The 26,159-nt window shown below is 41.3% G+C and overlaps 1 protein-coding gene across 3 annotated transcripts in view; it reads left to right on the top strand.

Moving 5' to 3' along the window:
• mpp2b (MAGUK p55 scaffold protein 2b) overlaps positions 1 to 25,171 on the top strand; it is a 39,963-nt gene extending 14,792 nt beyond the window's left edge. For all 3 annotated transcript variants that reach the window (XM_069691424.1, XM_069691425.1, XM_069691423.1), the window contains 11 exons: positions 8,822 to 8,922; positions 15,089 to 15,241; positions 15,442 to 15,597; positions 16,305 to 16,532; positions 19,416 to 19,547; positions 19,686 to 19,788; positions 20,869 to 20,937; positions 21,032 to 21,193; positions 22,223 to 22,425; positions 22,827 to 22,955; positions 23,629 to 25,171. In XM_069691424.1, coding sequence (XP_069547525.1) covers positions 8,822 to 8,922; positions 15,089 to 15,241; positions 15,442 to 15,597; positions 16,305 to 16,532; positions 19,416 to 19,547; positions 19,686 to 19,788; positions 20,869 to 20,937; positions 21,032 to 21,193; positions 22,223 to 22,425; positions 22,827 to 22,955; positions 23,629 to 23,805 — 1,613 coding nt within the window. In that variant the 3' untranslated portion in view covers positions 23,806 to 25,171. The remainder of the gene's footprint in view (positions 1 to 8,821; positions 8,923 to 15,088; positions 15,242 to 15,441; positions 15,598 to 16,304; positions 16,533 to 19,415; positions 19,548 to 19,685; positions 19,789 to 20,868; positions 20,938 to 21,031; positions 21,194 to 22,222; positions 22,426 to 22,826; positions 22,956 to 23,628) is intronic.
• The last annotated feature ends 988 nt before the right edge of the window (positions 25,172 to 26,159 follow it).

Raw genomic sequence — 26,159 nt, 5'->3', positions numbered from 1 at the left:
GTTGCAAGCTATCCTCTGTAATGTAGCTTGACAAGACAGCAGTGACAGCCATAATGAATTACATTTTCTGTCAAAGGGTACGCATCCTGTCTATCAGTTCAGACTGCGTGTGTGTGAGAGAGAGAGGATGATAAAGAGAGACCTCCAGAGCATTGTACATTCATGGCGAGTAAGTACCGGGTCATTCATATGCAACAGTGTTCCGATCAGAGACGGCCCGCTTGAAAGTGTCAGACTCAACCTTCAAATAACTCTGTGGCTCGCTCACTTTCAACCCTTCTCCACACACACACACACACACACACACACACACACACACACACACACACACACACACACACACACACACACACACACACACACACACACACACACACACACACACACACACACACACAACACACAATACACAATACACAGACTCCCTTTCCCTTCCGAATCCTTGCACCATCAGAGGAATGTTCTGTGTGCCAACTGGACTAATGAAGCAGTGCTCAAACACACATGATGGATCATTGAGTACAGTGTGTTGGTAGGATTAGACTGTCAAATATAATCGCTCGGTTTCAAGAGAATGGGACAATTTAATTCTGTTCTGGTTGAGCGTATTCGATAATGCGGTGACACTGGCAATTATTTCATCCGTATCACACCCTGACGATCTCGGTTTGCTCTTTCATTAACTGCTGCAGGGAAAACAGATGTGCAGTTAAAGTCAAAATGTTTGCCTCCTTACAGCAAGTTGTTTCACCAAAAACTTGAAATGTGAAATTATCTCTCGTCCCGACTCTGTGACAATTAAGTGAGGTGTAATGGGAGCTGCCGTCCATTTTCAAAATGTCAACAAATATCACAAGTGTTGTCTCCAATGTTGACCTTCATCCGGCTAATAAGGCGAGCCAAGCCGGCATCCATATCATGCCAGCTTGGAACAAGCATCACAATGGCGAGGAAGTGGCTTAAATGGCAGCTGTAAAGTCCCTCGCCCTGTTGATTGGCTATCAAGGACTCGGAGGGCATACATCAGGATCCCCTCAAGAACTCTTGTCTTTGTGACACTCATGCACACCGTTACATCGATCAGGACACTTAACAATTTGGGAAATTTAAGCAGAAGGGGTTTTCAACCAAATTTAAAGGATAAAAAACAGTTATACTGTTATACTTGATAATATTGTTTGGCAGTATGCTACCTTTTGAAAATGAATGATAAATACCTTTTCAGTTGAATTTTTTTCAAATAGGTCTTTCGGAGTGTAGCTTTTTGTAGTCTATGACACAAAATACTTGTCATGGAAACTTTCCTCTCATTGGAGATTTTCACTTTATTTCATTAGTTTTTTTTACAGTATTCGGTTGTAATGACAGTTTTTTAGGACATTAGATCGATATCCCAGCTGTTAAACGTCTGCTCACAGCCTAACTGACAAACTAACAGTGCCACTAGGTTAGAAATGTAGTGTTAAATTTCTGGTTTCTTCTCTGTTTCCTGAAAAAAATAAAAGACTGTGCACACTCAAGTTTCTCCCACTCAGTGATCTAATGTCCTCTCTGTGGGCATGTACCGTATACTCTGTAGCTGACCTATTCTGCTGCTAGGGCGGGAAAATGACACATTAGTCATCCTCATGCTGTATTTACGTCATACTGTTTAAATCATAATTACAAACAACTGTCTATGTCTGCCTCTGAGTTGTAAACTGGAATTTCTGTCACCAACAATGTCTCTACACTTGGTGAAAAGAACTACAGAAGTGTCACCAAACTCTACCAAATTTCTATAAACATTGTGTGACTGAAGCATTATTTATATACCGTTTGATGCTCTCAGCATACAGTAGCTCCACAAAAACCTCAACCTTAGCAGAGGCTTAAGCACCTGCAGGAGTGTGGAGGAGCCTAAAACTCACATACATAATACTAATTTCATTGAAGTCCTACCTCTGTGCTGTAGATAATCCATATATTGCAGGTTCTTTTGCTTTCTATAATCACGCTAACCAGTTGACATGTATCTATTTAAAGGCAAGCCTGTACCAGTAGCACACACACATGCAGATTGGCCACACAAGTACATTACACAATTGATATGCCCACACATGCTTCACACAACGTTTGCTGAACTTGTCATGATGAGCCTGCTTTTCTTTTTAGTGATGCTCAATGAGGAGGATATTGATTTAATAATCCGGAGTTGAGCACAGGCACACCACATTAGTGTTCTCATTTTATTAGTGTTAGTTGTATTCTATATGCTCTGCTGTATGAATTTGTGAAGAAAACACTTCAGAGTGATTGCACTTTATAAGGGCCTAAAGTTGTAAAGAATCATCAATCCCCAGGACAAATTAATCATACACTTCAGTCATGAATAATTCATCGGTTCTGGTACACACCACAGTGGAATATACTCCAGTCCGATATCATTGTCCTCCGCTATCTTAAATGCTCATCTTTTGCTACCTGGGGGATTGATAGTAATTATATTTAGCAGGAGAGCCGGGGACAGAATCAAATATAATAGCAACCTTAAAGTATTTAATAATGTCTGTTGAGGCCCGAGAGTATTCAGTGTTTGTGTAGAGGTGACTTTGGCATTTTGAAACATTTTCAGGGACATCCTTAATGTGTTCTTTTCTGTCATTTTAATAGAATGATAGTGAAATGAGGCTGCTGTAACTTCCAACAGGGTTTCCAGGTAACAACGAGAATATTAATGAGTTTTGGATGAGACTACTACTCAGAAATCTGGCTGTGTTATTACCAACATAAGAAGGAAGTTAGCCAATAAAGCTGATTCTGATTGTAGTTGCAGTCATGTATGCTTCGAATATGGATGCCGCTGCAAATATGAATGTGGATTCTTTACACACATCTACATCTTCAACCTAACAGCACAGAAGATCTATACAGCGGTTTCAACTTGGACACTCAAGATTTGTATCCTAATGCTGTATTTGACCAAATCTGAAATACTGTTTAGTCTCCCTTCTGATCCTGAGTTATGGCAGCGCATTCATTAGAAACAGAAGGAAATGAGGTCACAGTGACCTTTGACCACGGAAATCTTATCAGTGCAACCTTGAGTGCACTAAATGTTTTTCCAAATTAAAACATTTCCTCAAGGCGTTCTTAAGATACTGCCTTCATGAGCCTCGGACAGATGTACAGACACACAACCCGAAAACATAATGACACAGCTGTCGCCGGCACAGAGGCATAACAACCATAGACTTTATATAAGAGTGGAAATAGCTTTCAGGTCTAAAAAATGAGGCGAATGCCAAAGTACCTTAAGTTGCAACACCACCGAGTGCAGCTGGAGGTTGTCTCCAAAATGCTTCTGGCTCCACAGACTCCCATTCAACTTCTTTCATGAAATACAAAGTCAGTAAAAAAATGTCCTAAATTATTTCAGTTTTACCAGCTAAAGTCACTCTTTACTAGTTTTCCGGCCGTCCATCTGAAAATATTCCCGTCATTAATTAAAAAATAAATCTCAAAAACTGTTTTTTTGTTTGATCGACAGGCAGTGCAGTCAGATTTCTGCTCTCCACGGGCGGGACGTAGCATCGTCAAGTTTCCAATCAGATTGAGTCAGATGCCCCCCCCCTTGCTTTTGCTTTTAGACTGGGATTTTTGCAACTCAAATTAAGTTTATAATAGTTCATTTAAGTTTAGGTGTCAAAATGATAAGAAAAATAACCAATTTTTATTTTGCAGAATATGAATTAAAATGTATAGCTGTCATACATTTAAACAAAAATAAAGATTCAGGATGCAAACTAACACCAATGAAAAGAAAAGTGTCTGCACCGTTTTAATGTTGAATTTATTTGCCTTTATTAGATCATAAGAAATACACACAAGACAAATTGGAGTCATCATTTATCGATTCACATATTGATTTGGTAGAAAACCTTCACCCCCTTAAACACTTGCCAATTAACTGCAGCTAATAATCACTTACTTTTATTCCTCTGCAGGTTTAGGCATTAAACAGGCATTAACTCAAACTGCATTTTAAGACCATTTATTTACTGTATCAAGATTATCGTTAGCCAGAAACTGTAAGTAGAGTCAGCTGCACACTGTAGTCTTCTGTATGTAAGACCCCATGAGGATTGGACATGAAGAAACAACAACACGACTGCTTCTCCCACATCTCTTTACTCCGTGCTCCGCCCTCCCACTGTTCCTCTGTGCATCCTCCCTCTGTTCCCCCAGCCGCTGCTCCATAGCAACAGAACAACCTTCACTAAGTGCTGGCTAAGAGGTTCATGTAACCCGCTGTTCTCCAACCACAAACAATAACAGCCCAGATTGTTTGGCTGCCTCCGTGACATTGAGTTTAATTGTAACTCTCCTTGGAGGTGAACAGGCACTCGGATGGGACTTTAACAGACAAAAGCAACTTTAATTTGGTTTCTTTGTGATTACATGTCCCCTGCTGCCGCCATGGCAAGGAGGCTGTTATTCTGGTAATCTTTGTTGAGAGGTGATGCAAAAAGCTGCCGCAGTGTGTTATTATTGTCAATTTTAGCTGAATGACACAGCTGACTTAAGTGGCTCTTTACCAGAAGGTTTTCTCTAAAGTTGCATAAAACTAAATTAATCATCTCCTTCTCTAGATGTCACCTCTCGTATGCACCAATTCGGTCTCCTGGGAACTTTTAATTTTCTCATATTTACTCATCCCCTCTACTGGAACTTCAGGAGTTTTCCCCTAAATCCACACACCAGTTAAATGCTGTAAAAACAAGATCAACTGGAGCATAAAAAAAGATTTCCATGCCAGAGTAGGTTATGTAGAGCACATGATGTACACATACATGTAGCTGGTTCAGTCTGTCTGCACACCGGCGTCCCCTTTTTGTGCTCTTTTGTGCTTCCTCTGCTAAATGAAAGTCCTCTACTGGTATTAAGTTACAGTGTGTGGTATGGGCAATTTAGATCCAGTGAAGCGAAAAATGACTTTCGTCTAAGCTCTCACCTACAAAGGCTCAGTGGATGAAAAAAACAGTATATTGTTAGGCAAATATCGACGCAAGTTTGAGGCTGATATGAATCATGAGCAGCAGAAAGATAAGTAATGTTAGTGATAAGTTTGGTCCTTCTTGTGAAGTTTATGCAGGTTTATGTGAGGGAGGATTGCTTTGACAGCAAATATCCAACTTGAATGCTAAAGAGGAAGTTACTTGCAAAAGAAAGTTAGAGTTAAAAAAAAAAAGAAAATAAATTCTGTGTCTTCTTGTGTGAACTTTTGACCTGCATGGACAAATCTCTTGTATTTCCCTTGATGCATGCTAAGGAAAATGAAGGAAGCAACCCTTGTTATAGTATTTATGCCCGTGTAGAGAAGAGAGGCAAAGGGATCCAAGAAGGAGGACAAGTTGGATTTTTAATAATCCGTATAAATAATAGATGGACTCCAGTCATACAAGGCACCGGGATGGGTATTATTCTCCTCTCTTACTCACACCTTCTGATTTTTCCTTTGGGATGTTCAAAGAATGACAACATCACGGAATGTCTAACCACAAGTCCTGACCATTTCTAACTCCTGATGTTGTGTGTAGGATGCTGAATGCTCTCTGGAGAAGTGGCCATCAGGATTGTTCAGTCAGACTGAGGCTGATATGTGTCTGAGCATGTGGGAGAAAGTTAAATAAGAACCCAGGAAAGAACATGAAGAAGTTAAATTAATAATAAGGAAAAGAATTTAAAAAAAAAAAACACTCCACGCATCCAGGCGAGGCAGAGAAGAGCCTATGCTGGGGAATGTGCTGATGTGGCAGCAACAATGGCGCACAGTTGCAGTGATTAAAGAGAATTATGCAGGACCTGTAAACCAAGCCTGCTGGCCTGATATTCTCTGCCAGGTGCAAATCTGGCAACTCTCCTGCTGGAGCAGAGCCGGTGTGAAAGGGAAAACAGAAGAACGACCAGACTTCACTGCGGACGACTTGTGCCGTTAATTATTTAATTTACTTATCAAATTATTGGGAAAGAGGTTGGATGGACTGTAGACTCATTGAGGTCGCCTTTCTCTGGCTCCTTGCGTCCATGGCTTTCTTTCTTTTTACGTCTTCACCGACTAAAAGCAATACATTGATATATACACTAAATAAAATGTTCAAAATACCGCAAAAGTAAACCATCGATAGAGCCTGGTCATTCCAAAAATCTCTTACCTCGTCATTTCTCTTCAAGCATCTAAAAAAAAAATCAAATCTATCACTGCTCTTTACTGAGCAATGGAAACCATCATTTGCAAGGTTTTTCACAGACCTGAACAAACTGAACCACTTCATGGTTACCTGGTTCACACCTGGCTTGTTTGATCCAGATGTTTTGACCTTTCGGTTTCATCCGAACCAAAATAGCAGGTGTGAAAAGTGCCTCAGACCACGATCTGGTGCAGACTGCATATCCTTATTGACAAGCGTGTATAAGCTACCAAAAGCCATTAAACTACCTTAAACTAACTAACATTTGGTTGGACTGGTACATGTTTAAATAAACCCGCTAACAGTTCTCTGTGGCATCATTCATCCTCTCCTCGGTCAACCCTTCTGTGCTGCAGATACAGAGACAAACTACTATAGAGGTACTGTTTGTATAAATCAGCATCATAGTCTTAAATTCTACAAGAATTCAGATATGTTTGCGATGCATGGAAAATTAGGCTCAAGTGTTCCTTAGAATTTGTGTTCATTTTAAGCTTGTTCATAACAGTTATCGGCCAATAATACATCCACCACCGATATATTGTGCATCATTGCTTCAGTTTGGTCATAAAAAGGATCCCTGTGAGGGGATTAGAGAACATTTTCTGTTGGAGTCTACAAAGCAATTTTGTTGTTTGTTGTCAATAGAGCAGCTTCGGGCTGCACATCAATAAAATTGCTGAATAAATTAATGGTCCTTTGAACAAGAAAATTACAAAAAAAGTGAAGTCTACAAGTGCATAAGCTCTGAGCAGTGAGGCCCTGGTTTGAATCCCAGGTCGGGCGGACCTTTACTGCACATTTTTCCTCTTCTCTCTTGCCCCACATTTCCATTTTTTTCTCACTGTCCTGGCAAATATGCCCAAAATATAAATCTTAATGTGATTTTCTACGAATCACTGTAAACATGATTTACTCTTTGTTGCTGGTTTATTGGTTTATACGTATTCTTCAGGCATTGCTCTGTTTGTTCAGTCCTATAAACTCAGCTCAATAGAAACAACACCAAATGTTTTTCACATTGGAACATACATATTTTAGGTGGACTCCATCACGATCAGCTACTGTCAATGTTATATGTAGTGTATGAGTAGTACTGCAGTACTGAAAGGACAGTCTATATCTGCAGTTATAATATAAAATGATACCTTTCATTTTGCACAATTAATGTTGAGTAAACAGGAGAAGAAATCATTGTTTTTCACCACTGCAGGAAAGCGGTAGCAGTTAAAGTGGATCTGTAAACACTTCTGCCAGCAAATACAAATTTAAAACAATTACAAATACGTTTTTTAGGGATTTATTACTTTTTATGAGCTGTCATACCACCATCCACAATGTTTTCATTTCCAACAGCTGAGTAGCTCCTTCATTACCGATTGTTGTACTAAGAATACATTGGCATTTTCCTTTGTGAGGGTACTTCATGGTTTAAATGTGATTAGAATCAATTCCCAGCAATCAATTAGGACAATCTTTTCACACAAAATTCAGGATCAGCCCCCGAATCAGACCAGCCACGTCTTGGTGCTCTCTCTGCCTGTTTTAGGAGATAAGACCTGTGAAGTGCAGAATCTGTGGTGGACCACCAGTCTGCTTCTGTTGTGAACATTCGGAGCCAGCGTTGTATTTTTAGCTCAGACAACAGAGGCTGCCGTGTCTGTTTGAGTAAATTACAACAGACAAATGTTCCCTGTGAATAAAAATGCCCACTCTTCTGACAGTCATGTGTGCTGTGATTAATGCCTGCTGGTAGGAGATGTCAGTGTGTTTAGTATCTTAATAAGTCATATTCTAAGTAAGGAGAGATGATTTGAAGCCAGACTGAACGCTCTCTGACCTTCATCGAATTGTTGACGTCACATGCGTCTGCTGATTGATTGGTCGTCTTAATGAGGAATGTGTGTTGTTTAGTAGTTTGATTTTGCATCTTTGAGATAAAGCTGTGTGCATGAATGTATTTTGGGGGTTTATCACCTAGGCGGCTCCATGAAGCAGAAAAGCGATATAGAAATATTGAAATTAGTCTTATCCAGCTTCTAAAAGTGTACTGTAGTTTGATGTTAGCAAACAAACTGATGGTAAATGTCAACATGTTTATTCTTTCAGCGACTTCGACTTCAGCAGGTTTGTTGTTGTTGAGCTGGAGTATGTGTGTGTGTGTGTGTGTGTGTGTGTGTGTGTGTGTGTGTGTGTGTGTGTGTGTGTGTGTGTGTGTGTGTGTGTGTGTGTGTGTGTGTGTGTGTGTGTGTGTGTGTGTGTGTGTGTGTGTGAGTGAACATGTGCGTGGGAGTGAGAGAGGGAGGAAGTTGGGAGTTGTGGGAGAAAGATACTGTTTCTTCTGACAGACGTCAGAGCAGAGTGACTGACAGAGGTGAAATTGGTTGGGAAAAGATGTGAGGCAGCTCCCATCACCTCTCCCTCCTCCCTCCTCTTCACTTTTCCTCCAGCCTCCTCTCAGTCAGCCATGTCGTGTGAACTAACTCTCTCTCAGCTACTCATCTATTTCTTGTGGGTATCTGTAGAATGGAGCTGGGAGTAGAGTGAAATAAACTTCTTTCTTCTTTGTGTATTTGTGTTTGTGTATGCAGCCATGCACCAGGCCCTAGACACACTGAGTGACAGCACAAGCTCCACAACAGCTAATGACCTGGACCTCATCTTCCTCAAAGGCATCATGGAGAGCCCAGTGGTGAGAACACATTTGTACTGTGCACTGAAAAATGTATTCTGAAATATGCAGTAAATAACAGCTTTTAATTGGACTGTGTCCAGAGATGGACAGACTAATGGAACCAATGATAAAAGACCCAGCTTTAATCACAAACTTGAATGGTCTTAAGTTTTACACTTTTATATTATATATCACAGTTTACACTTTTTTATTTGGAGTCTTGATCTCCATAAGCACCAAAAATAATCTCAATGTAGTTTTACATCTCTCTTCAGCTTCATTCTGGAGCTCTACCATGAACAGGCTGTTTTGGTCTGTGTCTTTAAGGCACATTGATATCAATGACCCTCCCTTCTGATTGGCTGGATCTTTTCTGAGTGACACATAGACAGGCCAACCACAGGTTTTCTTTGTTGTTGTAGCTTCCTATGTCCGCAACAGAATGACCAATCTGTTTTCTTCCATGTAAAAGGTTGGACAGTGCTGAGGACAGACATATGACATGGGCATGAGTTTGTGACATCACAGAATCTTGGAGGTCCAAATGGTTATTCCAAAGTAATGGCACAATTGTTGAATACAGGCTGTGTGCATTTCTTAATGGACTTGAGTGTTTTCACAGTATTCAAATAGCACCTAGACCTGCTCTATAAACAAAAAAGAAACAGCAATTTGAATGTATAAAATATGGGACCTTTAAAGCTCCCATTGTTTAAGGCTAGTTATATTAGGTCGGATGCCAATTGAAGAATATTTTATGCATGTACATTTATAATTCAAATAAATACTGTTAAAAGGCAGTCTGGTGTTGCATTTTGCACCTTTGCCTTAACATCAGCATTTTATTTCAGTATCATCCATTTCATGCCCTTCTTGCATTAACACTGACACATATTCCTGAACAAAACATTCTTTTCACTGAGATTTGCATGAGTTATGAAGAGCTGTATTAACATGCTATTGCAAAACAGAACGGACAGCTTAAATTCATCAAGTGCAAACACATTTCCATTTCAATAGTCTTGCTTCATTGTTTTCTCATAAATTGAAAATACTAATTAAAAGAGGCACCTGATGTTTTATTTTCACTCAGTGTCATGCAGCATAGGCAGCAACATTCAGATTAAAACCCAAAAGTAAAGAGGCAAACACACCTCACCTTTTTGCTGCTCAGTGCCGTCGCTAGCACTGCTGAAATATTGATTTCAAAGGCTTTGAGGAATTTCACAACTTAGTTGGGAAACTCATCCAAAGTTGCAAAGGTAGCTGAAGCTGGACACACAGCATGTCAATAACAGACACAGAAGGACCTATTCTGATGTTGCTGGTGGTGTTGTACAAACTTAAACCCAGATAACACACACCTCCCCCTCATGCCGTTGGTGTTAGTGTATCTTGTTGCATCGTGAACCTGCAGTCTGTGAAGGCACAGGTTGGATGGATTTCTAAAATCATACACATTTACATTAAAAAGGTTTCATGTGTCTCAGCATATACAAAAATACAATATAACAAACTCATACATCTTTCTTTCTATATGACTGTTAACATTTCCACTGTTTCCCATCTGTCACTCATTCTAACGAAGCAATGTAGCATTTCTATAACCAATTAGAGCAAACAGGGAACGGCACATTTATTCTTGACATGTTTGACAAGTTGACAAGTGCAGATGGAGCAGCAAGCCCAAGATCAATGAGGAATGAAGACGTGAGTGGCAGCCATTCGTTTTTATTTATTCCAACAACCTTTGAATGCTGTTTGAATGAGGATCTTCATTTAGTTTATAAGAAAACTGAAATGAAAATTACTCATTCTGCGTGGCTCTAGGTTCTCAGTGCAATAGCCTTGGAGAGAAGTTTGAGATTTTTTTATAGATGTTTTGATACATTTTTTGCTGTGAAAAGTGAATATTATTGGACGTGATTTTAATCAGCATTGAATTAAGCAGACACTGACACCACTCTGAAAAACTAACTACAAACTTTCAGACTTACAGGGAGCATTTGTCTGCTGCCCATGAATCATACATAAGTAACAAGATTTGGGTGAAATGCCTTTTTATAAACACACATTTAAAAGGTGGAAAGGGACCACAGATGCCTGTTCGGCAAAATCTCCGGCTAGTAGTTTCCATATAGTGATCGCATTTAAAAAGGACAATAAATAGAACAACCTGCACTTTGTAGTTTTACACAAAGAAAAAAAACAAGATAAGCGTTCAAATCCATGTTCTATTTGTACAAATCATGATACCTTTATCCAAAAAAAATCCAGACATGGCCAACACTTTGGTAGTAAATTATTTTATAGAATTGATTTAAGTCAGTTACAATTAGCTGTTTGTTTCACTACAATGTCTGAGTGAGGACTGAATCTGGACTTTGAGCTGAAATCCTTACATTTCTTCAATCACCACGATGTAGACCAGCCTGCGTATTAGATAATATAGCTGAACAATCAAGCTGATTTCTGAAAAAGACCAAAAGAGTACACTTTCTGCATAGAGGAAGGAATTTAAATGTCAGTTCTCCTCATGTAAAACCTTAATGTGAAACCAGCCCCAACCAGTTCTTAATGTTTACATGGAGGAGAGTGATGTCGTTGTTACAGAATACAGTTTTTTTAAGTGAAGGGAGAAGAGTGAAAGAGCTTAGCAGCGGCAGAAACTCTTTTCAGAGTTTCATCCCACAACACCTTATGTTGTTTCTCTCCTGTGAAAGTCTTCCCTTTCCCCTTCTTGCCAAGAGCACGGTTTCGCATGCCTTTTAAAAATGTGGACTTTTTCCTACGCAACAGAAAGAGAGGAAAAAAGTATATTGCAGAAATGTGCAAGGTAAAAGCAGATATGCAGGTCACATCATGTGTGACAGACTTTTTGCCTTTGTGCTATAACCAGTAGTTAGTACAGGTAACTACATTTATCCTTCTGACATTGCACAGTCTGTGTTAGCTGACTTACACTATAGTGCAAGCTGTTTGAGGTTCCTCTGTCCGGGGAGACTCACTGGTCTGTGGGCTTCTTCTCAGGCTCGGACAGAACCAGAGGTAAAAATGTGTGCAGAATCATTCAGTAATCCAGAGGCAGAAAATTCTGGACATGAGCTATCCACAGGGAGCAGCAGGCAGCACTGCATCAAAAGCAGTCTAGATCGCTGAAAGCAGTCCTCCTCTGCTCCTCTGCTCCCCTACGTCGTCATTTCTAACTCTGTCTCTCTTAGTTTTTTGTATCTTTCACTAAAGATTTATTGATTGGTCCTCTGCAGAAAACTGTGTATGTATAAGAGTAAGAGCACGACACTGTACTGTGTGTCACGGAGAGTGTGCTCGGTGGCCCCAGTGTACTGATGAGAATTCTCATAAAAGATTCATCTGCTGATGCAAGCTGTGAGCCCTGCTCAAGGATGTAAAGAGGATTTCCATGATGAGAGTTTCCCTTGACTCCGCGGTGGATCTATAAACACTTAACAAGGTTTCACTTAATGTGCAGAGAGACGAAGAGCATCCACACAGAGACGGCAGAAGAACGGGGTGAGGGTTCATGCATGCATGCATATGGCATGGTGAGCTTCAGTCAGTTGTGCTAATTGCACTGCATTCACGACAGAACGATGCAATCAGCGCAACCCACAACTGAACCAGAATGATGATTAGACCGACAATGAGCGGATATTGACAATAGAAGCTAAAATGCTAAAATCCTGCTGCAGTGCTTCATTGTTATCAGTTATGACTGTGGTTCTGACTCAAGACTTGGCTCTATATCTAATCTAGCATTCAGGACTATTGAGGCATTTAGAGCAACTAAATGAGCTGACATTTGCCTTTAGGCTATACGTTGTCTGCCCTCTGCTACTTAACCTCACTTTCAAGCATTACATTTCCCCTGTTCAGATTGTAAATGAGACTCCAGTGTCTTTGTAAAACTGTGCCATGTGGCCTTCAAAATAGTGAATCTATACAAAGTAGCTTGTGCAAACCAATTTAGTTCATATGTGCCAAGTGGTCAAATTCTCCCAATTGTTATCCCATTTCCTGGCAGCCATTGACGTTTAGCTGAAAGCACAGAAACAGAAATCATGCATAAAAGCTTGTGTTCACACTCTGTAGAGCTCATGGTGTCTAATGTCGCACTCAGGACTCACTGCGGGAAAATCCTAATGTCTTGTTGAAGTCTGTTTATTTACATGAGAGCTGTTGCATAGACAGGGCTGATGCAGCACCTCAATCAAACCAAGTGAAGATGCTGCTGAATGCTGCACATCTCAGTCAAAGCCAAGAAACTGTCTTCTACCTGAATAGTTTGTGAGAGAGGGTGGGTTTCTTCTTTTCTGTGGGTTTTAACTGTGGTCACAATTCACAGTTAGTGGATAAGGGCTCACGCTGAAGTCTAGTGTAACGGTGGCACAGGTAGAGATGAGTCATGAAGTTAAGTCTGACCCTATTCAGGCAAACCAGGCAGTTACAACAAAATATGGTATTAGTTACATTATACTCTAGTTAACAGTAGCCATTAACCAAGGGGAAGTTCATTAATTTAATTTTACACGTAAATTATACAAAATGTTTTTTTTTTTGTGTGTCAAAAGTTATACAGACCAGCTTTAATGAAATATCACCTGGAAATGCAAAATATACACAATGGTAACACTGCTTTGTCATCATTTGCCTTGAGAAAAGCAGTACTCCTCAGTCTAATATGTTTCAGTGCACAGGAGGAAGATTAGGAGTGTTTGCTACTAATGCTCTCTCACTCCACAGGGTTTCAAAGATTCTGCCAAGGTCCTGCTGCCGTGTCGCTGAACCGGGCTAAAGAGCTCCCCTGTGTGTTTTAATCCATGTAGATATAGCATTGTCTGCGGAGGCATGCGTGCTGTGATTGTGCCGTTCTGTGTGGGGTATTGTGCTCTTAAGCACACACAGTCTTCTGTGTGTGTGACTGTTCACCGAGGCGTGTTTGAGTGTCTGTGTATGTATTTGTGTGTACATGCGCTGTATCCTGTCTCTCGGCAGGGATTCTTCCGTCTTCCTCAGTAAACAAACATCCGAGCTGCCAGACTAGTAGTGAGTCCCACAGGACAAATCCTCTGTGGGACCGCCCGACAATGTGAACCTTCAAGCATTGCTTAGTGTTCAGTTTCCACAAGTGTAACTGTAAATGATTAAATTTGCATCTTATTTTTAAAAACTGTTCATTCAGTTCTGTTGACATTGAATGGTTTAAACAATATAGTACAAGGCATAATTTTGAGACTAAACTGTATCTATTTGCAGGATAATATGATATATTGACTGTAATACTACAAACTGAAATCTAGATCCACAATCCAAAAACAGGGAGAAGCAGACGGGGGGAGGATAAAGTCATTCGTTTTGTATCTGTGACCCTGGATCAGAGGTGTGGAGGCCATGTCTAGCCCTGTCCTTGGCAGCAGAGGAGGAGAGAGTGAAAAATTAATGGTCCCTGAAATATTGATGTTTCACAGCACACATCAAAAATCCTATAGGGCACAAGATTTGCCTCAAGTTTGTGCTGCCCACTTCTTTTTTTTTCACTTTATTAATCCCCGAGGGGAAATTTCTTCGCTACAGCAGGGGGGCTCTCAGGGGGGAGCTGCTGCAGCAGGCTGCCACTAGCGCGGCGCCAGGTAACCTGACCTGAGGTGCATGTTTTTGGATGATGGGAGGAAGCCGGAGAACCCACGCAAGCACAGGGAGAACATGCAAACTCCGCACAGAAAGGCCCAGGACCGGATTCAAAACCGGAACCTTTTTGCTGTGAGGCGACAATGCTAACCACTGCACCACCGTGCCGCCCTTTTCTTGGTTTTTGTATCTTTGAGTCATGATGTACGCACACAGGCTGCGTGCTGTTGTCAGTGGGAGCTCGGTTTCTAGTTGCTGTTTTTGTTGTTTGCTATGGTGCTTTTAACTACCTCAGTGAATCAAAACAAACACACCTGCAGAAGTCAGAATACATTTCATTATAACTCAGCGAGGTGCATTAACTGCTCACTGAGAAGTACTAATGGAACTGAAAGCTATAAAATACAAAGTCTGAGCTTTTCCTCAGTCAGTGGAAAGCACAGCGTACGAAGGACAGACGAGGCTCTCATCAGGTAATGGACACAGGGTGGGAGTAGTAACCCGAAGTAACATCTGTTTTCTATTCATTAAATTGGAGGCACATGAGCGGTTCGAGGAACCCAAGCTGGAGGCTGTGAGCGAGAACAATGTGGAGCTGGTCCAGGACATCCTCAAGGAGCTCAGCCCGCTCACAAACAGAGTCCAGGCAGTCGACGAGCTCATCCGCATCCTGAAGGAGCCCCACTTCCAGGTTTGGAGAACACGGCTCACAGCAAACAGGCTAAACCTTTCACTACTTTTCAATGCGGTGTTTGTGCTTCGTGATGCAGTTTCTGCGAGCTTGGATGGATTTGCAGTCATATACATGTTTGAGTCCATGCTGTGTCAATAACTCCAAACAGACCAGCACATGATCATCATCACTTATCTCACCTGTCCTTATGCTCTCAGTCCCTCCTGGAGACCCATGACTCGGTGGCATCCAAAAACTACGAGACCCCTCCTCCCAGCCCCTGTTCCTTCATGGACGCAGCCCTCAACAATCAGCCGGTTCCCCCGGACGCAGTCAGGATGGTCGGTATCCGCAAGGTGTCAGGTGAACACCTGGTAAGTCTACTCAGTTAAGAAACTGCACTTTCCAATCACTGAGGCAGTACTGAACCCTACTATAAATTGTAAACAGATAAAAAATCCTCCGTGAATGGCATGATTTATGCTTTGGATGCAGCACATTCACTCAGTATAATGAGATCATTTTTGCACCCTTGTTAAAAAGAGAAATAAGTCAGATTATACTGCCTTGTAGCACAAAATGGGTGTGATTAATCTGTGTCAAGACTCATAGTTGATGAATACAAAGAACTCAATTATAACTTTTCCAGGTGCTCTATCGTCTCCCTTTCTATCCTCAAGCTCTCTGGCAGTTGTCATTCATGGGTTTCTGGAGGGTCACTTGATTTGTTTTTGCTGCTGGTGTATCAAAATCCAAATTTGATCAAAGGTGAAGAAGCGTAAGTGGAGCCTAAGGGGGAAAATAAGCTGCAACAATCGTTGTAATGACATTGTGTGGATGGCAAACAAGCAAAAACACCCTAAAACATATCTACACGTAGGCCTAAGTATCTCCAGTGACCATTGTACTAATTTCAGCTGCATTGGCTTCATCACTTGAAGTCTCTCACACTCGACCTCACCCCCACTTGTCTTTTAAACTGCTGTGAAGGAGGACATTGTCAGACTGTTCTCAGGTCTTTTTCTCTAGTTAGCCCACATAACAAATCATTATCATATTTCGACCCTGTAAATGTCTGCAGGGAGTGACTTTTCGAGTGGAGAGCGGTGAGCTGGTGATTGCCAGAATCCTCCATGGTGGCATGATTGACCAGCAAGGTCTGCTCCACGTGGGCGACATCATCAAGGAGGTGAACGGCAAGGAGGTGGGCAACGACCCCAAAGTGCTCCAGGAGATGCTGAAGGAGGCGAGCGGCAGCGTGGTGCTAAAGATCCTGCCCAGCTACCAGGAGCCACACACACCGAGACAGGTCAGCCGGTGGGGGGTGAAAGAGGTGGGGAAGGGGGGCTTCATATATGTGCTGATACACACACTGTTAAAACTTTTACCAAAGGCCATGCTAATAACAAGTTAAAATTTAAGTTAGGGAGAGTTAAACAAATAAAAAGAAACTAGATGTGATTCCAAAATGATGAGCTTTGAATGAACCTGTTCACTAATCATGACATCATTATTGAGTTGATTCTTTACAGTATTTACTGCAGAAACTGCTGATAGTATGACACCTGTCACCTGTCAATCTCACAATTAATCCTACCCTCACTTGGGAAAAAGACATATACTTAAATTAATAAAAGCTATTCATGACAATGGATAGATATAGGTCATATCTCTTGTTTTCTTCTTCTGGAGACTTAAAGGATCAGTGTGTAGGATTTAGAGGATCTATGAAATGGCAGAAATGTAACATAATATCCATAATTAGGTTTTCATTATTGCATAATCACCTAAAACTAAGAATGGTTGTGTTTTCTCTCCTCTTCCACGGAGCCCACCATGTTGTACCGCCATTTTCCTACAGTAGCCCAGAAGGGACAAACCAACTCTAGAGATGGAGATGTTTTTCACGAGTATTCAGTTGGTTGCAATCTGCAACCTGAGCTCTAAATGCCACTCAATCCTACATCATTAGTTCTCAAACGCAACTCGTTGTGTTTGAAATGTCTTCACATTGAATCGTCTTTCAAAGTAGAATAAATCGTAGATGTAATATTGTATAAAAGGTTATAACATGTTCAAAGATAGCCTGTCATTTCCATCAGTAAGTACCACTTACTGTCCTCCCATTCATCCACCCTGCAGTCTGTAACCTTGTGTGCTGTGCCAAGAGTCATATACTGTACCTAATTCTACAGCTGGACTTTCAGGATGACTTTGGCTATTTGGCTTTGATACCTGCATTACAATTTTGTAAGGGTTCCAGACGCAGAGTAATTATCTGTTTAAGCATAATGGATCAATAATTGAAGTCTTCATGAGCAAGACAGAAAAAGACTGATCACACAAACAGTTCACGACTGTGCAGTTTCCCTCTGACATTTTATTTTTTGCTCTTTTATCAGAAGGAATGTCTTAGTTTGTTGCGTATCAACTATTTGGCGGAACTCCTCAGGGGGGTGTTATTTTCTAACAGCTGAAAAAACACAGGGAAAAAAAAAATTCTTGGTGCTTTAGTTGTCCTTGGGTTATAGATAGCTAATGAGCATTAGCTTTCTAAGAGCCAGAGATGGGTGGTCACACGGAAAATGTGACCCAGTTTGGAGTGAAAGGAAATAGAAGGGTTATCTTGCGTGGTGATGTATCGCCAATATGATGGAAGGATGAGAGGATGCAGTACAGTACATGCAACTCTGTGACTGATTCGTCTCAGCAGTAGAGAAAAGGAACAGTCGAGCTTCAAGAAGCCGTGCGAAATTAATTCCTTACACAAGACCAAAATGTGCAAGAGCATAATCTACAAGAAAATAATATAGAGAGGGTTTGTGTGCGAGGATTATTACACTTGATGCACACATTTGAAACATATTTTGCTGTTGGACGAGTTTGTCACTGGATGAGAATTAATTTTAAGTCACACTCGCCACAATCAGTCAGTGCACTTATTACTTTGTAAAATGATATCTATGGTCGCCAGAGGATGTTTCCTTCTTTTTTAGTGCCAGCTAGGTTTGCATTTGTGGTTTCGAATGAATTGGTGATCTATGGACTGTCTGAATAAATTTGTACAAAAGATAAATTATAAGGGCTTTGGTCAACCTTTATGGTAACTTTTCCTCTAGCAACATCCTCAGGCCAACATTTAATGATACATGTTGATGAAATACTTCCCAGCAATCAGACAACTCCTGGTGCCAGTAGAGAGTCTTTGTCTTTGTTAGGACCTCTGGAAACGGAGGTCTGTCACAAATGATCTTCCCTGTATGAAAACTGATCTCACCTCCATTTCTAGGGGTCATTCATTGAAAAGATGGTGTCGTGGCTCTTTCAAAAGTTTCAAAAGGTGCAGACATTTCGATAAGAAGACATTTCTATAGTCTATCCTCTGAAGACCTTGGCTTTGTGAAAGGAGACTGCGTTTCCTTTTCTGTGGTACGCACTCTGGATATCAAAGTGAGCCTACTTAAACACTTAATAGCGGCTGTCTGTCAGAGATAGTGAGGAATGATTGGTGCGTGCTCACATAGTTAAGAGCTGTGTAGGTGGATGTTCTGTATGAGGAGTGCCGATGATTAGAGTCGTTCCCAAAAGTTCTCTCAATGTAATCCATCTGTACGTGATCCAAGCCTTGAGCCCGGCCGACACGTGGCGACTAAACTCAACTGACAGCCCGCTGTGGCTAACGGAGGCCGTGGTTGTGTGTCTGTGTCCGAGTGAGTGTGTCTGTCTGTCCGTTGGGTCCTCATGGGGGAAGGAGACACACGCAGTACAGTAAGGGTTGGCAGGCTTTTTTTTTTATATTCATGCATCAGTTCAGTAGGAGAAAAAAAAAAAACATCCGGTACAGGGGGGAGGGAATGGTTGCCATAGCTACAGATTTTGTCTCTCTCTCCCTGTTTCTCTCGGTCTGTCTCTCAGACTCCTTGTCCTGTCAGTGGGGGTTGGGATAGATGGTTTAGCTTATGAACTGAATCCTGTAGCCTTGAGATGTCGGGAAAGTGAGCTGAGAGATGGAGTAGGCTTTAAGTGGGCAAGGCTGTCTCATACCGACGGACGCTTACTCACCCAATCCATCTTACCACAGTTCACACACACCACACAAGACGCATCAAAAGTATACAATCCACCCACCTTACATGGCTAATGGATGTTTTACTGACATGTTCCCTTTTTTTCTCCATCTTTATCCATTTAGGCCTTTGTAAAGTGTCACTTTGATTACGACCCATCTCATGACAACCTGATTCCCTGTAAGGAGGCGGGGCTTAGCTTCAGCAGTGGAGACATTCTGCAGATCTTTAACCAGGAGGACCTCAACTGGTGGCAGGTCAGTGCAGCCACCAGCATACCTCAGCTACATATATACACGGGCTGCATTTCTTTTTCTATTTTTGCTTGAACTGACTGGAGATCTTTTATTCACCGGTTTGTTGAATACATTTCTCTGCTTGTGTTTCCCTGGCAGGCCTGTCACATAGAGGGGGGCAGCGCAGGTCTTATTCCAAGCCAGCTTCTCGAGGAGAAGAGGAAAGCGTTTGTGAAGAGAGATCTGGAGCTCGCTACCACAGGTACACCTCTTAGCAGCACACAGCAGAGCAGAGAGGCTACTCTCAATATGCAGATTTGACACAGACTCCTTGCTGCACCCCACCAACAAAGACAGCATCTGTTCCTCTCTCCATATCATACGAGTATTTCATCTGCCGGCCGGGCGCTCGTCCTCCTCTCACTACTCCAGTTTGCTCCTCTGTCAGTGAGTGCTGAAGAGCTGGTAATGAACATCAGCGTGACTCAGGTGGCCTGATCCAATCTGCTGCTTATAAAGCTGCAGGGTCTGACATTCACATCCTGCCCTACCTGAGATGGATCGTTGATTGAAGAGTGGCGATAAGACTCCCGTAAATATAAACCTGATCAATAATGATCTCTCGTCTTAGGAGGAGTGGAGTGAAAAGAGGCTGTGCTTCTTTCGATTTATCTGCTCCGTACGGAGTCCTCAGCAGCAACAAAACAGGTGGTGAGTCATAGCCCACTGCTTGCCCTTCACTTGTGGAGGAGAGGAATATGACAGCCCAACTGTACCGCCCCTTGGAGATGGGGAAGGACACATCTGTCTGCCAAAACTTGTTCCATGTATTATACAAACTGAATGCACGTTTAGAATCAAGTCTTTGTGGATGGAAAGGTCTGCTAGTGGTTGAGTCAGTGATTTGCTCCAGTTGAGACTTAATATTTAATGATTAGTGCAGCAGATGTTAAAAAAGAAAGTCACAATTATTTGTTGCGGCAGCTTGATGAGTTTAATTCTGCCATTTGAACACAACAGAGTTCATATTTCGATATATGATTCTCTATGTAAGTCATTCTCCCCTTTGGCCAAAAAAAATGGGCCATACTGAACAGACGGTCAGCAGATAGCCTAGTCACAGGTGTTCCCTGGCAGCAGACCGTTTGCCTGGATTCATTGATCTTGGTGCACAGTGTCATCTAGTGGTAGTGTCTCCCTATAACCCTCTAAGACTTTGAATTTGCTGCCTGGCAGAGCGTTCACCTTGATAGTATGTTATTTTAACAGGGACTTTGTTGAAGGAGCCGGCAGAGATGTGGGTGGGAGGTTTGAGTGTTTCGTGTGTTTCTGTCTGCCTCAGGTCCTCTGTGTGCAGGGATGGGTGGCAAGAAGAAAAAAAAGATGATGTATCTGACCACCAAGAATGCAGGTAAAAAAAGTCTGGAACAACACATTTTGTGTGATCTTTGGATAAAAGGATTTAATACTGTAATAATACTGTCTAATTACTGGTTTCTGAGTAGAATTTGATCGGCATGAGTTGCGGATCTACGAGGAGGTGGCCAAAGTCCCGCCCTTCAGGAGGAAGACGCTGGTTCTTATTGGAGCGCAGGGGGTCGGTCGTCGTAGTCTGAAGAACAAGCTGCTGGTGTCGGATCCCCAGCGCTATGGCACCACCATCCCCTGTGAGTGCAGCCGTGCATCACCACACTACACCACATACACAGACACACAAACGCCATACAGTTTATACTGTCACAGTATTTAATGGGGTCATGTTGTCATTTTTTTGTAGCGCTTGTTGAAGTTGGAAGTCTTTCTTTGTTATCTTGGTTTCTAATTTCTGGATTTGAATGCCTCTGTGTTGGCGACAACCTCGATGGAATTTCTGGAAATGTGTCACACGCTGATTCGATTTTGTTGGTCAAAGGTCACTGTGACCTCACAAAACCCGTTTATGGGCATAACTCAAGAATTCATGCGCTAATTATGACAAGATTTCGCTCAAATGTCGAACAGGATAAAGTGATGAAGTCATGCATTTGATATCCAAAAGGTCGAAGGTCAACTAGATCTGTGACATAATGTAATGTTCTGCACAAACACTTTTCTGTCCATTATTCAACGCCATAACTGAAGGACAGAAGCAGAGATTGAGACCATATTTCACATTTAATGCTGGATACCAAATAGGTGACACTAATTTTGGGTGTCCACTTTGAAACTGATTGGATAGACTGTCTGTGCTATCAGGTTGAAGATGTGTGAAGCATCCACGTTTTAGGATTTGTAGCTTCTTTGCGAATTCAATATTTGAAGCATCGTCTCCAGTCATGGTTACAACTTTGTGTTCAATCAGAATCAGCCTTATTGCCCAACTTCCTTAAAAGTTTTCTCCACATATAGAATAACTTTAGACTGACATAGATGTAAGCTGCAACTTGAATGGTTGGCGGAGGCATGCAACCACGAGGCGGTAATCGCAGTTCAATTTTTCAAATATTTTTCCGTCAATTCATTGTTGCATTTGATCATATTTCCAGTCAGTGTCTGTGTTTGCACTATGCAACCAAACCGAATCAGATTAAAGTATCGAAGTTACGTAGGTTTTTAAATTTCCTCAGACAACTTCATCCTTTCGTGCGAAATTTGTGGGCATAGTTTAAAATGGATATCGATCCGTTTCTATGTTTGTATTTATCATCATCACGCAGTCACCTCCAGAAAACCTAAGGTGGATGAGAGAGATGGTCAAATGTACTCCTTCATGACCCGCAGCGAAATGGAGTGTGACATCAAAAGCGCTCGTTTCTTGGAGCACGGCGAGTACGACGGGAACCTGTATGGCACTAAGATCAACTCCATACACGAGGTGATAGAAACGGGAAAGATCTGCATCCTGGATGTCAACCCACAGGTAGAGGACGCATGGAAATCTATGCTAATGTCTGTATAATTTCTCCCCGCCTTCATTTCTTGCTTCTTTTCACCTGTCAATACTTGTCATGTTTTCCCATGTAAACGACCCGTTATGTACTGCTTGTCGCTACAGAAGTATTTTCAGGCGAAGCATATCATCGGTGTGCATCCCAAAAAAAAAAAATCTCTTAATGATCAGCACTGCGCTGGAAGCACTCAGCTAATCTTATTTACATTCATTAACCAAGTGAAAGATGTTGTAGTTGCATTTTAATCGCATTCTTAGATTTAAAAAAAAAAAAAAAAAGGTTTTTATTGCATTTGTGTTTGCGTTTATTCTTACTGTGACGTGATGCCGTGAACTAACTACATCTTCCTCCTGCCTGTTTTTCTCTTTAGGCTCTTAAAGTCCTGCGGACGTCTGAGTTCCTGCCCTATGTTGTGTTCATTGAAGCCCCAGACTTTGAGGTCCTCAAAGCAATGAATAGGTCAGCAATTGAGTCAGGAGTAGTCACAAAACAGTTAACGGTGAGTGCTTGTTCTCATTCATCCTTTACTGCGACAGTATCACATAAGGTAGGACTGTCTCTGCTGTCTTCTGTCTCTGCTCTTCTCACTGGTTTGCTGTGGCCTGGGGTTTTATTGGAAACAGGTGATGACACAAAAAAAAAAAACACAATTTAGCAACATCTGAATAACAATGTAATGACGGTTAAGTTGCTGTTTGCTCATCCCAGACGGCCACTTTCAATCAAATGAGATCAAACCACACACACACACAGTCCTCAAGTAGATTAGCCACGTTACCAAGCATAAAACATTCATTTTAATCTCTTGATTATATCTAATGAAGCCCTTTTTTCAAACTTTTATCATTGCTTATTTAGTCAAACATATTTAATCTTCCAGAGATATACTTGAAACCACGTTTTCAGGGGCTTTTAAAGTCACTGGTACAGTCTTGTTGTGAAATTCTTTTGAGAAAAGCTCAGTGACTTAGTATTTGGGAAAAACTGATATATTTGTTTTGCTCAGTAAAGAGAAATGCCCCCCCCCCCAAAAAAAAAACATACGAATCCTGTTAACTGATTTGAGTTGTACCAATTTCACTGTTCACTCTGGTCTTCCATCCAAGTAATTTCCAGGTCATTGCATCATTTTAAAACTAATTGTCTCCCTCTCCCCGACATGCTCCCTACAGGACTCTGAGCTAAAGAGGACGGTGGACGAGAGCGAGCGCATTAAGCGAGCCTATGGACATTACTTTGACCTTTTCATCGTGAACGACGGCCTTGAAGCGGCGTTTCGAAGTCTACGGTTGGCACTGGAGAAACTGCAAACGGAGCAGCAGTGGGTGCCCGTCAGCTGGGTCTTCTGAAAGTTACCCAGAGCTCACCAGCAAGGTGCCCGAGTCACAGGTCAAAGGTCGAAGGACGATTGAACACCGGCTGCTCCAGAGGGCCTGTCTCCACATAGCTGTGGGTGGCCGAGGTGCGTAGAGATTCAGTGCACATGCCCAGCCTCATTTAGAGCGTTTTTGTACAAACTTAGTGTTCCTTCGTTGAGCCTAATGTCAAGTTGTATTTTATTTGTCAGAGCTGGAATAATTCTATTGATGTTTGTTGAGAAGGATTTAGAGTTGGTTATGAGGTTTAGTGCAATAGTGTGAGTGAGTGTGTGTATGTTATCATAAATGTGGAAATAGATTTAGAGTAATGCATACGTTTTGCAAGTAACAGTGCTCTGTTGGGGGGTTTTGGTTGAAGGACATTAAACTTTTTAGCCTTTACAAATCTGAAACACATTATGTAGTGTAATGTTTACATTGGATCGGTAGGACAGATTGCTTAGGGACAGATACCAAATGTCATATTTGTATCAAATCCTCTATATTTTACCATTTGATCATACAGTATGATTGTATGTATTCCGAAACGTGCTCAACCTTGTATGTCTCCACGGATTTGAACATTGAACAGCAATAGATCATTTTTAATATACATGCAATACATCTACTGATGCACTCTAATGCGCGCGCACGCACACACACACACACACACACACACACACACACACACACACACACACACACACACACACACACACACACACACACACACACACACACACACACACACACACACACCGATATATACAGAAACACAGAAAGAGCAGTGGAAGACGTTTTGCATTAATCCCGCTGCCTCAGTTTGTTTTATTTCCTTTTTAATGTTGATCACATCGAGCATTTCCTGTCCATGCTGGTAAAAGTCTAGTTTGACAGTGACAGGATCCATCACAGTGTCTGACCACTGTCTGCTTGATCCTGTCGGAGTTGTATTTGTAGCACGAAGAACACTTAAACCCTATTCCAAAAAAAAAGAAAAAGAAAAATACCTAACTAAGAAGTAGCCTACAGTATGCACTGATTGTATAATGAAGGCAAACAACATATTACTTAACATTACTGGTTGGAAAGTTGATTGAAGTACTTTTTTTTTGTCATTTCGATGTACATGCAGTAAAAAGAAATATTTATCAGTGGCTTCTAATTCATGCTTACGTTTGCCTTAACATGGTTCAAAAGCCAAGGAAACACTATTTTTTTCATCATGGAGCATTTCACTTCTATCACTGTACATGTTCCTGTCTTAGAAAATAGAAAAAAGAAAAAAATAATATTAACTTTATTTTCCCTTCAACCTGTAAGTACCGTATTGTAATAAAGAGTGTATAGAGAAACACTTGGTGCTTTGATGATTCTGCCGGTGTGTAGATGCATTTTAAACTACACCGTAGTTTTGATGTTCATATAAATATGCATTCATATTTAAATTGTTAAGAATATCGTTTGACTCTCTAGAGTTCATATTTATGCGAATTAAATGTATTTTAAATGAAATATAACATTAAATAAGAAAAAAAAACAATACTTCTTTCAAAATATACAGGAAACAATACACAGCGCCTTCGTTGACAGTTAAGGTGGAGTTAAACTGGAGGGTTCCCTCTGTGAAGTCGGGGGACTTGGGTGGTTGTGGTTAACGGGTGGGGACATCCAGTGATGAGGTGCCAGAGGCAGCGTTATGGGGTACATCTCATAGGCGGGCGGAGGGCCTCCCGTCCACACGCTCGTCAGCTTGGGGTCAAACTACATGAAAATAAAGTTCAAAGTTAAATTCTACACAGCCTGTGGTAACATACAACCTTTTAAAATAGTTACACCGTTTTATAACGGGTATTTAAAATCATACAGAAAGATTCATGCAACACTCGTGTGTGTGCAGGGAATACAAAACCACTCGCAGTCAATTAGCTTAGCTTAGACCAAACACTAACAGTTGGCTCAGCACCTGAAGACTCCAGGAAGTGATTGTGAGTGGCCAAGATATAGCCCTGTGTAGCACCCCTGTAAAATCGCATTGTGCTATTCAACTTTAGTTTTTGTGGTGGTTGAACCAACATGATAAAAAAAAATGGTTAATTAGTGACTTTTAGTTCCGTATGGTCAGAGCCAGGCTAGCTGTTTCCGGTCTTTGTGCTAAACTATGCTAACATGAGATCGGTATCAATTTGGAGTCTAAATTGGAGTCTAGACACGAAATTCATAAACATATTTCCACAAGCCTATGGACTATTCCTTTTATCATTGTTGATTTTTCAGCGTGTAAAAATATTACTGAAGAATTATTGTTCACTTACACAACTATGCTCTGACTCTTTCAAGACTAC

The sequence above is a fragment of the Brachyistius frenatus genome, unplaced genomic scaffold (assembly GCF_029030835.1).
Source record: "Brachyistius frenatus isolate BFR_SWC_R1_liver_20210118 unplaced genomic scaffold, ASM2903083v1 Contig_11, whole genome shotgun sequence".
Classification (NCBI taxonomy): domain Eukaryota; kingdom Metazoa; phylum Chordata; class Actinopteri; family Embiotocidae; genus Brachyistius; species Brachyistius frenatus.
The sequence above is the reverse complement of the archived record's forward strand: the minus strand, read 5'-3'. Positions and strand labels throughout refer to the sequence as shown.